The following is a 12,529-nucleotide window of genomic DNA, read 5'->3' on the forward strand; positions in this document are numbered from 1 at the left end:
TTGTGTTCCTCTTTCCCTATTTGAATTCCTTTGATTCCCTTCTCTTGTCGAATTGCTATTGCTAGAACTTCTAAGGTTATATTGAATAAGAGTGGGGAGAGTGGACAGCCTTGCCTAGTTCCTGATCTTAGTGGGAATGCTTCTAGTTTCTCACCATTGAGTATAATGTTGGCTGTGGGCTTATCATATATAGCTGTAACTATCTTGAGGAAGGTTCCTTCTAACCCTATTTTGCTGAGTGTCTTTAACATGAAAGGATGTTGGATTTTGTCGAACGCCTTCTCTGCATCGATTGATATGATCATGTGGTTTTTGTCTTTCATGTTGTTTATGTGGTGTATAATGTTGATTGATTTGCGTATGTTGAACCAACCTTGCATTCCTGGAATGAATCCCACTTGATCGTGATGTATGATCTTTTTGATGAAGTGCTGGATTCGGTTTGCTAAGATTTTGTTAAGTATCTTTGCATCTATGTTCATTAGTGAGATTGGTCTGTAGTTTTCTTTTTTGGTAGTGTCTTTGCCTTCTTTGGGAATGAGTGTGATATTAGCCTCATAAAAGGAGTTGGGGAGGATTCCTGTTTTTTCTATGGTTTGGAAGAGCCTATGGAAAAGTGGTAGTAAGTCTTCTTGAAATGTTTGATAGAATTCACCTGTAAATCCATCTGGGCCTGGGCTTTTGTTCTTAGGGAGTTTTTTAATTACATCTTCAATTTCCTCTGAGGTGATTGGTCTGTTTAGGATTTCTAGATCTTCCTTTTCCAGTCTTGGAAGAGGGTGTTTGTCCAAGAATCTGTCGATTTCTACTGGGTTCTCTAGCCTAGTTGAGTATAGTTGTTCATAATATGATCTCATGATATGTTGTATTTCTTGGGGTTCCGTTGTAATCTCGCCCCTTTCATTTGTGATCCTACTGATTAGGGTGTTTTCCCTCTTTTTTTTTGGTGAGTTTTGCCAATGGTTTGTCTATCTTGTTTATTTTTTCGAAAAACCAACTCCTGGTCTCATTGATTTTTTGTATTGTTTTCTTAGTTTCGATGTTGTTTATTTCTGCTCTGGTTTTTTATTATTTCTTGCCTTCTGGTTGTGGTTGGATTTCTCTGTTGCTGTTGTTCCAATTCTTTGAGGTGATCTTTTAAACTGTTGGTTTTCTTATTTTCCTGTTTCTTGACATAGGCCTGTATTGCAATGAGTTTCCCCCTAATTATTGCTTTTGCTGTGTCCCATAAGTTTTGACATGTTGTCTCTTCATTGTCATTTGTCTCAAGGAATCTTTTTATTTCTTCCTTGAGTTGTTCTTTGATCCAGCTGTTGTTGAGCAGCATGTTGTTTAATCTCCAGGTATTAGTTTTTCTCCATTGCTTCTTCTTGATTTCAATTTTGACCTCTGTTGCATAGTGATCTGAGAGGGTACTTCTAATGATCCTTACCTTTGTGGTCTTATATAGGTTGGCTTTGTATCCTAAGACATGGTCTATTCTGGAGAAGGTTCCATGTGGGCTTGAGAAGAATGTGTATTCTGCTTTCTGGGGATGGAGGGCTCTATATAAGTCTATTAGCCCTAAATCTTCTACTTTTTCATTCAGAGCTCTTATTTCTTTGCTATTTTTCTGTTTGGTGGATCTGTCCAGTGGTGATAGTGGAGTATTGAGGTCCCCTACTATTATCACATTTCCCTTCATGTGTTTCTCCAGTTTTGCCAGTAGTTGCCTCACATATTTTGCTGACTCTACATTAGGTGCATAGATATTGACCAGGGTTAGTGTTTCTTGATCTAATGTTCCCCTGATCAGTAAGTAGTGACCCTCTTTCTGTCCTCTTTCTTTCTTTTTTGTCTCTGATCACTTTCTTGAGGTTGAATGCAATTTGGTCTGATATAAGAATGGCTGTCCCTGCTCTTTTTTGTTCTCCATTGGCCTGAATAATTACTTTCCATCCTTTTATTCTAAGCCTGTGCTTATCCTGTAACTGTAGGTGAGTTTCTTGCATACAGCAGAAGTCCGGTTTATTTTTCCTAACCCAGTTCTCTACTATGTGTCTTTTAATTGGAGAGTTTAGTCCGTTCACATTTAGGGAAATTATTGATAGAGAGGACTGTTGTGCAGTTGTATTGTGTGGCATGGTTGTTGTTACAATCGGGGGTTTGGATTGTGTAATTCGTCTCTGAGTAGGTCGCTTAGGATCGGCTTAGTTTGCACAAATAGTTCAAGTTCGTTCATATTTGAGAATGTTTTTAGTCTGCCCTCCCATATGAATGATAGTTTTGCTGGGTATTGGACCCTAGGTTGGAAATTTCTTTCATTCAATCGTTTAAATATGTCATTCCACTGTCTTCTTGCTTGAATTATTTCAAATGGGAGATCTGGTTTGATTCTTATGTCCTTTCCTTTGTACTTGAGGTTTTTTTTCTCCCTTATTGCTTTCAGGAGTTCCTCTTTCTCTTTGTTTTTTGCCATTTGGATTATTATGTGTCTTGGTGTTGGCTTATTAGGGTCTATTTTATTAGGGACTCTCTTGACTTCCTGGATTTGTCCTGAAGTGCCTTTCCAGAGGGTGGGGAAGTTCTCAGTTATTATCTCCCTAACTACCTGTTCTTCCCCCTTCCCTATTTCCTCCCCTTCTGGTATACCCACAATTCTTAGATTGTTTCTTTTGTCCTTGTTCATTAGATATTGGATTTTTCCTTCCAGTGCTTTGCCTTTTATTTCTTTGTTGGTTTCTTGATCATTTTTTGATTGTAGTTTTCCTTCGAGTTCTTCGATGTGCTTCTCCAACTCTGTGTTTCTGCTCATAAGGCTTGTTACTTTGTCTTTTAGGTCCTTCACTTCTTTTTGAATGGAATCTCTCATGTTCTTTGACATTTCTTCTTTAATTTGGCTGATTCGTTCATCCATGGCTTTTTTATACTCGGTTGTTAGGGTTTCTTTCAATTCTTGCATTTCCTTCCTCATGACCGTTTTTAGGTCTTCTTCCCATGGATCTGTGCGTTTTGGTGGACTTGGAAACTTGATAGGATTTGTCATGTTGTCTCCAGTTATTAGGGATTTCCTTGATTTACGCATAATTCTTTGTATTTAATGGTGTGTTTTGGAGTGCTGTGGTTTCTAATTTCGGCCTGCTTTGGTTTCCTTCCTGAAGGTGTTTCTAGAGGGTGCTGTTGGGTGAGCTTGTTGAACCTAGCTCTTTCTCCTCCCCTTTGCTACCTAGAGTTCAGTCTTCCTGTAATAGTTATTGTTGCTTTTTCTATTCCTTATTTCTGTCAGCGGTGCAGTTCCTCTCCTGGCCACAATGGTTGCTGGTGCTGTTGAGCCTAGTTCTCAATCCCCCCTCCTTTCCCTGGGAGTCAGTGGAGCTCCGCCCCCTCCAAGCCTCTTGAAGGGGTTCCCTCAAACCGGCCCTTATGGCTCTGCCCTCACCCTTGGGGAGTCCCTGGTCCGCTCCACGGCCCAAGGGGGTGGACTGCTCTAGGTCACCTGAGGGTCCAGATGGCTGGCCCTATCTCCCTGGTCTATTCGGGTCACTCAACTTACATTTCCAGGCGTCCACCTGGGGGGAGGGTCTCACCCGAGTCTCTCTTGGTGGTGCGCAGGGATCCTGTTGCCGAAAAGAGAGAGACTCCCTCGAGTCTCTCTTAATGGTGCTGGGGTGCTGTTGCCGGGCAAAGAGAGAGACTCATCCGAGTCTCTCTTAACGGCGCTGGGGTCCTGTCGCCTTGCAAAGAGAGAGACTCACTCGAGTCTCTCGCTGGGGTCCTGCTGCCGGGCAAAGAGGGAGACTCACCTGAGTCTCTCGCTGGGGTCCTGCTGCCGGGCAAAGAGGGAGACTGACCCGAGTCTCTCCTGGGGTCCTGCTGCCGGGCAAAGAGGGAGACTCACTCGAGTCTCTCACTGGGGTCCTGCTGCCGGGCAAAGAGGGAGACTGACTCGAGTCTCTTGCTGGGGTCCTGCTGCCGGGCAAAGAGGGAGACTGACCCGAGTCTCTCCTGGGGTCCTGCTGCCGGGCAAAGAGGGAGACTCACTCGAGTCTCTCCTGGGGTCCTGCTGCCGGGCAAAGAGGGAGACTGACCCGAGTCGGTAAGTCTTATATTTAAATGCTTAGTAATCAGGTTAAAAAATGCATCCTGTGACAAGATAGAGTAATAAATTGATAAATAAGTGCAAAATAAAACTCTGAGTGGGCCAGAGAAGTAGTGCAGCAGACAAGTACTTGCTTTGCAAGCAGCCTATCAGGATTTGATCCCAACCACCACAAATGGTTGCCCAAGCCCCACCAGGAGTAACCCCTGGGAGCTAAGTCAGGAGAAGAAAAGAGAAAGAGGAAAGAGAAGAGAAGAGGAAAGGACAGAGGGGAGAGAGAGACTAGATGGGAAGAGAGAGAGTAAAGGAGGGAGGGAAGAATAAAAGGAGGAGAGGAAGAAAGGGAAAGGGATTATAGTCTAAATTTAGGATATAAGTCTATATAAAAGTCTTTGCTTAGTGAACAGGTCTGAATTGGTGAAATTCTAACTGCATGTGGCCAGGAAAATAAGACAAAAAATCCAGTTGTGATTGACATTTGTTTTCACAATTATAAGAATATGAATTAGTTTTCAAGGTTTAATAATGGGAGTATTTCTTGTAAACTACAATCAAAGTTATTTGACCCAGTTAAGAAGTTTCCTTAGCATTAAATACAACTTTACTGAGCCTAATTTAAATGCTACAGGGTGATACTTAGAGCAATCAGTTGAATTATCAAATAATTCACCTTCTAATTTTAATTTGATCCATTTTGCTACAGAATTAATTTTATTATGAAAACCCACATAACTATTTCCAAACAGTTTCTCTTGTTTAATATTCTATTCAAAATGTAATTTCAGGATTATCTCTTGAAGAGGCTCTTATCCCCAAACTGTTTATCAAGCAAATTAAATTGGAAAGCTATTTTGTCTATAATATGGAAAGTGTCAGCACTTTTACATAAATCCCCATAAAGTTAAATAAACATTGTTGCAAAGAAATTACCCAATTAAGAACGTGTGCAGCTTTGGAGCCTGAGCAATAATACGATGACTACAGCACCTGCTTGAAGGTAGTCAACCTGGGTTTGATCCCCCAATTATTGTCTCACAAGCACTCCAGATCTGATCTCTAAGCACAGAGCCAGAAGTAAGATTTGAGCATTCATTACTTGTGTGGCTCAAAAGCAAACAAAATAAAGGAAGGACAAAGAGATACTACAACAGTTAAGGTGCTTGCCTTGAACACTGCTGATCAGGGTTTATTCTCTAACACCCCATATGCTTTCCTAAGTACTGCCTGTAATGATCACTAAGCACAAAGCCTGAAATAAGCCCTGAGCCAGATGTGTGTCCACCAAAATGAAGGAGTAGGAAGAAGGGGAAGAAGAGAGAAAGAGTTTAAGGAGTAGCGGGGGCTGAAAAGGAGGAGGAAAAGAAGAGGAGTAGGAATAAGAAAAAAAGAGGAGGAGAAAAAGAGGAGGAGGAGGAGGATAAAGAAAGAGGGGGCTATGCAAAAAACTGCCATACTCGCCCCCCTATTTTTTAATTTTATTTATATCTTCTGATAAGGGATCCTACTTTTTTTCATAGAACCTTGCGACATTAATAATTTTGTTTTATTTCATACTTCTACATCTTTCCACATATTGAGAGAAGAAAAATAAAATGTGGATGGGACCAGGAGTCAAGTGGACTCAGGTACATTGGATGGGGAAAAAAATGCTCAGAACTAAATACCCAAGCCAAAGTCAACAATAGAATCAAGAGACTTAAACTATAACAAGATAAACACAACATGGACCTGTTACACTTGTAGACCAAGAGGCCTCTGAGGGTGAGGGTGTGGTATGCATGCTGGGATCTCTGGTGGAGGGAATGCCCTAATTTACTGTCACTATATGCCTGAAATACAACTATGAAGGACTTGTAATTTACAATGGTTTCAATAAAAAATTTAAAAACAAAGGAGGGAGGAGGAGGAGGAGAAGGAAGAGAATAGAGAAGAGAAAAAAGGAGGAAGAGAAGAGAGGAAAGAAAGAAAGAAAGAAAGAAAGAAAGAAAGAAAGAAAGGAAGGAAGGAAGAAGAAAGGAAGAAACAAAGAAAAAAGAAAGAAAGGAAAGAAAGAAACAAAGAAACAAAGAAAGAAAGATAAAAAAGAAAGAAACAGACAAAGAAAGAAAGAAGAAAGAAGGGAATAAAAAAAGAAAGAATGAAAGAAAGAAAGAAAGAAAGAAAGAAAGAAAGAAAGAAGAAAAAGAAAGAAAGAAAGAAAGAAAGAAGAAAGAAAGAAGAAGAAGAAAGAAAGAAAGAAAAGAAAGAAAGAAAGAAAGAAAGAAAGAAAGAAAGAAAGAAAGAAAAGAAAGAAGATCATGATGATGATGAAGGGTTTCTATTGACTATATAACATAGATTTTGGGATGGAGAATAGGTGGAAATTGAAAGGGTATAAAATTAATCTATCATGTTTCTAATTTTCTGATTGGCTTTTTAGTAAGCATTTAAGTAAGTAAACTGAGTTCATTGAAACTTTCCCAAAAGATGTTCTCAGGGAAAACTGCTAAGGAGATAGTTTCAGTGAAAACAAAGAAGTGTTAAAAAGGAGGAGAGAGAGAGAGAGAGAGAGAGAGAGAGAGAGAGAAGTTATTTGTCTGCCAAGAGGCAAGCAGGGAGGAGGGGAGAAGGGAAATTGATAACATTGGTGGCCAGAAACAATCACTGGTGAAGGGTGTGACCAAAAAATAAAAAATAAATAAAAGAAACTCCCCAAGAATAAAAGTTCAGGACCAGATGGGTTTATGGGTGAGTTTTATCAAGCACAGAGAAGAGTTACTACCTTTAATCCTTAAATCCTCCAAAAATATCAAAGAGATGGGAATCCTCCCTAAAACCTTCTATGAACCTTCTATCATGATCATCCCTAAAGCTGACAGAGATAATAACAAGAAAAAAAAAAAACTACAGGCAATTTCACTGATGAACATTAAGGTAAAAATCCTTAACAAAAACTTAGCAAACCGAATCCAACATCAAAAGGATTTTACATCATGACAAATTTGGTTTTATCTCAAAAGTGCAAGGATGGTTCAATATAATCAAATCAGTCAACATCATATACCACATCAGTAAAATGAATAATAAAAATCACATGATAATTTTAATCAAATCAGAGACAGCATTTGAAAAAATCTAACACACATTTATGATTAAAACCCTCAACAAAATAGTGTGTTACTCTCTTCCCTAAGATTGTAACAACTATTTATAAAGCCCACAGCCAAATGTTGTTCTTAATGGGGAAAAAAATGAAAGCATTTCTACTAAAGTCAGGTTTTAGGCAAGGATGTCCACTATCTCCACTTTATTCAACATAGTGTTAGAAGTCCTGTCACTATATATCAGTAACATAAGAGAAGGAAATCAAAGGAATCCAAATCAGATAAGAGGAAGTCAAACTATCTATTTGCAAATGACATGATGATATATAGCACAAGGACCTTGAAGAGTCCACAAAAAAATTCTCTGAGAAATAATAAAGCAATACAACAAATTTCTGACTACAAAGTCAATACACAAAAGACAGTTCCATTCCTTTATACAAATAGCAATTCAAAGGAGTAATAGATTAAGGAGTCTCTCCCATTGAAAATAGGGTCCAAAACTATCAAGTACCTAGAATTCAACCTACCAAGAGAGGTGAGATACCTCTGTACCATGAAAACTTAAAACACTTCAGAAGGAAATTGAAGAAGACCTAAGGAAATGGAAGAACATTCCATCTCATGGTTTGGAAGAATCAATATCAAAATTACTATCTTACCTAAACTACTATGTAGATTCAATGCAATCTCTATTTAAATTCTGACAACGTACTTCAAGGTCTTAGAATAACCAATTGTAAAGTTTGTGTGGAAACATAAAATACTTAGGATAGTCAAATCCATATTGAAAACCAAGAAACTTGGAGACATCTCATAACCTAATTTGAAGCTCTGCTACAAAGCCTTAGTGATCAAAACAGCATGGTATTGAACAAAGACAGATTGTCAAATCAATAGGTCAAAAATAGAATAGTTAGTGACAAATTTCCAAGTATATGGTCAATTAGTTTTTGACAAAGAAGCCAAGAATTTAAAATGAAATACAGTCTCTTCAATAAATGATGTTGGAACAATTGGATAATCACGTGCAATAAATTAAAGATTGATTCATATCTTATACTTTATACAAGAGTCAATAATTTAGAATGGATTAAAGACCTTGAGATTAGACTTGAATTCATAAAGTTCATTGAGGGAAACATAGAGCACTCCAAGACTTAAACGTTAAAGAAGTCTTCGATGATAGGATGCCAATGGCAAAAGTTATATTATCAAACTTGAATAAATAGGATAACATAAAGCTAACAATTTCTGCATAGTAAAAGAAACATGGGCTAAAATTTAAAGACAGCTAACTGAATGAGATAAAACTTTTCACTCAATACATCAGATAAAGGTTTGATATCTAGGATATACAAAGCACTCACGAAGGTTAACTCCACAAATCTGAAAATCCCATCAAAAATGGAAAGATAAAATGAACAGACACTTTTCTAAAAAAAAAAAAAAACAGTAGATGCCTATCATCACTTATTTTTAGAGAAATCCAAATCAAGAAAACAATGAGATATTATTTTATATCAGTGAGAATAGCACATATAAAAAATACTGGGAACAACCTCTGTTGGCAGGGATATGGTTAGAAAAACTCTCATCCACTGCTGTGGAAATTTTGCCTGGGTAACCCCTATAGAAAACAGTGTGGAAGGTTCTCAGTAAACCCAAAATTCAGCTGCCCTATGACCCAAACATCTGTGGATTCCAGATATCAAACTAGACTCCTTCATGCAAAGCATGCACTTAGTCTATTAATTTATTTCTCCGGTTCTGTATTTAGAATCAGTAATCAAAACATAAGTGGAATATTTAATATGCTATACACTGTTTCTATAAGTTACTAATATAAAAATATCATATATTTGGGCCAAAGATATGGAAAAAAGTAAAGCACCCACATTGCATGAGTCTATTCGTTTGATCACCAGCACCACAAAATTAATTAATATGTATATAGTATTTTAATTTACTGTTCTGTCAGTTCCTATTTAAAGTAAATAGAACTACAATAGTTATAACTAAGAACAGCTTTTAGTTTTCTATCTTTTTTCCTTAAGATTAGCTAACTATGAAAGAACAAAGAAAGAGGAAAATTGCATTTTGGAATCACCTACAGTCCGACTCAAGCTGTATAATTCCTTCATAAGCTATTGAGAGAGAGAGAGAGAGAGAGAGAGAGAGAGAGAGAGACCTAAATTTTCCTTTGAGTGCCTTTTTTTAAAATAAAGTGTCTTTACTAAAAATAAAATAAGAAGAATAGAAAGAGCAAGGTAATGGAAATAAAGACTTACAAAAGTATCTTATTTAATTATACTACAATTATACTTGGCAACAGATAAGTAAGTAGTTGCATGCATAGAAATGTCCAATTTTAAAAGTCCTTCTTTTAGAAAGTAATATGACCATTGCAATGGCAAGTTGTAGAGAAGAATAATTTCCATTTCAGGTGAGTGAACATATGAGCTCTACTCAATAGCTAGTTCACCTTGTTAAGTTTTTTTATTTGGTTACAAATGTCATCATAATAATGAGCAGTGCTGTATGGCTATTTGACTCTTAACTAATTTTATTTTACCAAATTAACTACTTGTATCCACAAAGAACACTAAATTCTCTGACATTTTCCAAACTTCATAAAATGATCATGGAATGCTGAAGAAATCATAAAAGTACTTTATTTTTGCTTGTTTTCCTTTACATAACTTTTCTATCTTGACACAAAGTACATTAAAATTTCCTTTTGTCTCCACAAATACAATGAAAAGGTTCTCAATGTAACTTTGAATAAAGTTCAAAATTGTTTATGATTTTGAATGCTCTTTTTAATGTAATATTTTCTATGTTGCATTAAATACTGTACAAAGATATTGATAACATATGCTTTCAATCTTTTTATGCCTTACACAAAGAGAAAAACAACTAGGATTAATATAGTCTTCATGTGCAATTCTGTTGTGGTATATATTTTCCTTACTAATTTATTTATTTACTCATAAGAATTGTTTTATTTAAACCATATTTTAAGAAATGTTTTGAAAGTTTCATTTGTCACCCTCTATTGTATCTTAAATTAAATGAAAAGAAAAAGCAAATCATCAGTTTGATTTTCATTTTTAATCTGTAGAACATTCTGTTTGAATGCATACTTTTTGAAAAATATTTGCAAGAGAAAATAATTCTTGAAGCCTTATCTGAACTGTTTTTTCTCCTTTGTTACAGGTATTCTTTTATTTTTTCAGCTAAATTAATCTTTTGAAAACGAAAAAATGGATTTTTTAAACTCATCTAACCAAAATTTAACTTCAGAAGAATTGCTAAAGGGCATATCATCCAAAATTCTGGTGTCTCTCACTCTCTCTGGACTGGCCCTGATGACTACAACTATCAACTCTCTCGTGATTGCTGCAATTATTGTGACCCGGAAGTTGCACCACCCCGCCAACTATTTAATTTGCTCCCTTGCAGTCACAGATTTTCTTGTCGCTGTCCTGGTGATGCCTTTCAGCATTATTTATATTGTGAGAGAAAGTTGGATTATGGGGCAAGTGGTCTGTGACATTTGGCTGAGCGTTGACATAACATGTTGCACCTGTTCCATCTTGCATCTCTCTGCTATAGCTTTGGATCGATACCGAGCAATCACAGATGCTGTTGAGTATGCCAGGAAAAGGACTCCCAGGCATGCTGGCATTATGATTACAATTGTTTGGATTATATCTATTTTTATCTCTATGCCTCCTCTATTTTGGAGGCACCAAAGAATTAACCCAGATGATGAGTGCATCATTAAACACGACCACATTGTTTCCACAATTTACTCAACATTTGGGGCTTTCTACATCCCATTAACATTGATTCTGATCCTTTACTACAAAATATATAAAGCAGCAAAGACATTATACCACAAGAGGCAGGCAAGTAGAATAGCTAAGGAGGAGTTGAATGGCCAAGTTCTTTTGGAGAGTGGTGAGAAAAGCACTAGACTGGTCTCCACGCCATACTTGTTAGAAAAGTCTTTATCAGACCCATCAACAGACTTTGATAAAATCCAAAGCACAATAAAAAATCCCAGGTCTGAATTGAAGTATGAGAAATCTTGGAGAAGACAAAAAATCTCAGGCACAAGAGAGCGCAAAGCTGCTACTACTCTAGGACTAATCTTGGGTGCATTTGTAATATGTTGGCTTCCATTTTTTGTGAAAGAATTAGTCGTCAATATTTGCGAAAAGTGTAAAATATCTGAAGAAATGTCAAATTTCTTGACATGGCTTGGATATCTCAATTCCCTTATAAATCCACTGATATATACAATCTTTAATGAAGATTTCAAGAAAGCGTTTCAAAAACTTGTGCGATGTCGGTGTTAGATTCCAAGGAAGATTATCATTCTAAGATTAAGAGATTTTCTAAGGTGAAGAATAAATTAATGTTAAATAATAGAAAATTTAACCTTAGAGGGAAATAAATTGCTAAAATTATAACAATATGATTTGATTCAAATTTAATAGGAACATAAAAGTAATATACTAATTTAAAGAGTTTTGGCTTAATCATTCTAGAGTATACAAAGTTAGGATAAAATTTGCTTAGGATAATATTTCATCTATACAATATTTTGTCTACAAAATACTTTTGTTCCTAAATGTCTAACTGGACATATGTATATATGTATATAAAATTATTGACAGGGTTTGTCTGCAGATTTTTCACAATTGCAGATTTTTTCAATGAAAAACATACCTCCACTTATAATTTGTGTCTTATCAAATTATGTCTCTATATAATTTTGTTGCTTTATAAAAAAGATACCATTTACCAAAACCACACATTTCTCCTACCTAACTCTTCCTATCCCATTTTCATCTTACTCTGGGCAAAGGTGAAGTGATATGATAATTTGAACTCTTATTTGATATAAAAATCAAAGACTGATACTAAATTTGGATAGTGAAGGTAATCATAGGTAAAGCTACTGAACATAATCTTGGATACAAAGCTTTTGCATATTTATTATATTGTTTTTGTTTATATTAGATTTTACAAGACTAGTTTCTTGACCATTTATAATCAACATTCAAAATCAGGCTTTCCGTGTTTAAATAAAGATATTATTAAAAAAAAAAAAGGAATCAGGCTTCCCCTTGAAATAACTCAAAGAGTGAGCAGAGATTTTCTCAGTATATTATGTATATTTCAGACTCAATTTTATGGTACTAAGTACCCTATGTAACTCACTATAGTAATCATATTCCTATAACTCTTTAAATTATAAAATAAAATATAATATATTTATGTTAATTTTAGTAAGCTCAATTTTTAATAAAAATGTTATAATTTGCAACTGCAAAGTTCCAACCCTTGATTGAAA

General features: G+C 36.1%; 1 protein-coding gene across 1 annotated transcript; it reads left to right on the forward strand.

Annotated features, from left to right (window-relative positions):
* The first annotated feature begins 10,427 nt into the window (after positions 1-10,427).
* On the forward strand, positions 10,428-11,835 carry HTR1F (5-hydroxytryptamine receptor 1F). The gene has a single exon (XM_049785502.1). The coding sequence runs from the start codon at positions 10,428-10,430 to the stop codon at positions 11,526-11,528; it is 1,101 nt and encodes a 366-aa protein (XP_049641459.1). The 3' UTR covers positions 11,529-11,835.
* The last annotated feature ends 694 nt before the right edge of the window (positions 11,836-12,529 follow it).

This window comes from Suncus etruscus, chromosome 13 (genome assembly GCF_024139225.1).
Source record: "Suncus etruscus isolate mSunEtr1 chromosome 13, mSunEtr1.pri.cur, whole genome shotgun sequence".
Classification (NCBI taxonomy): domain Eukaryota; kingdom Metazoa; phylum Chordata; class Mammalia; order Eulipotyphla; family Soricidae; genus Suncus; species Suncus etruscus.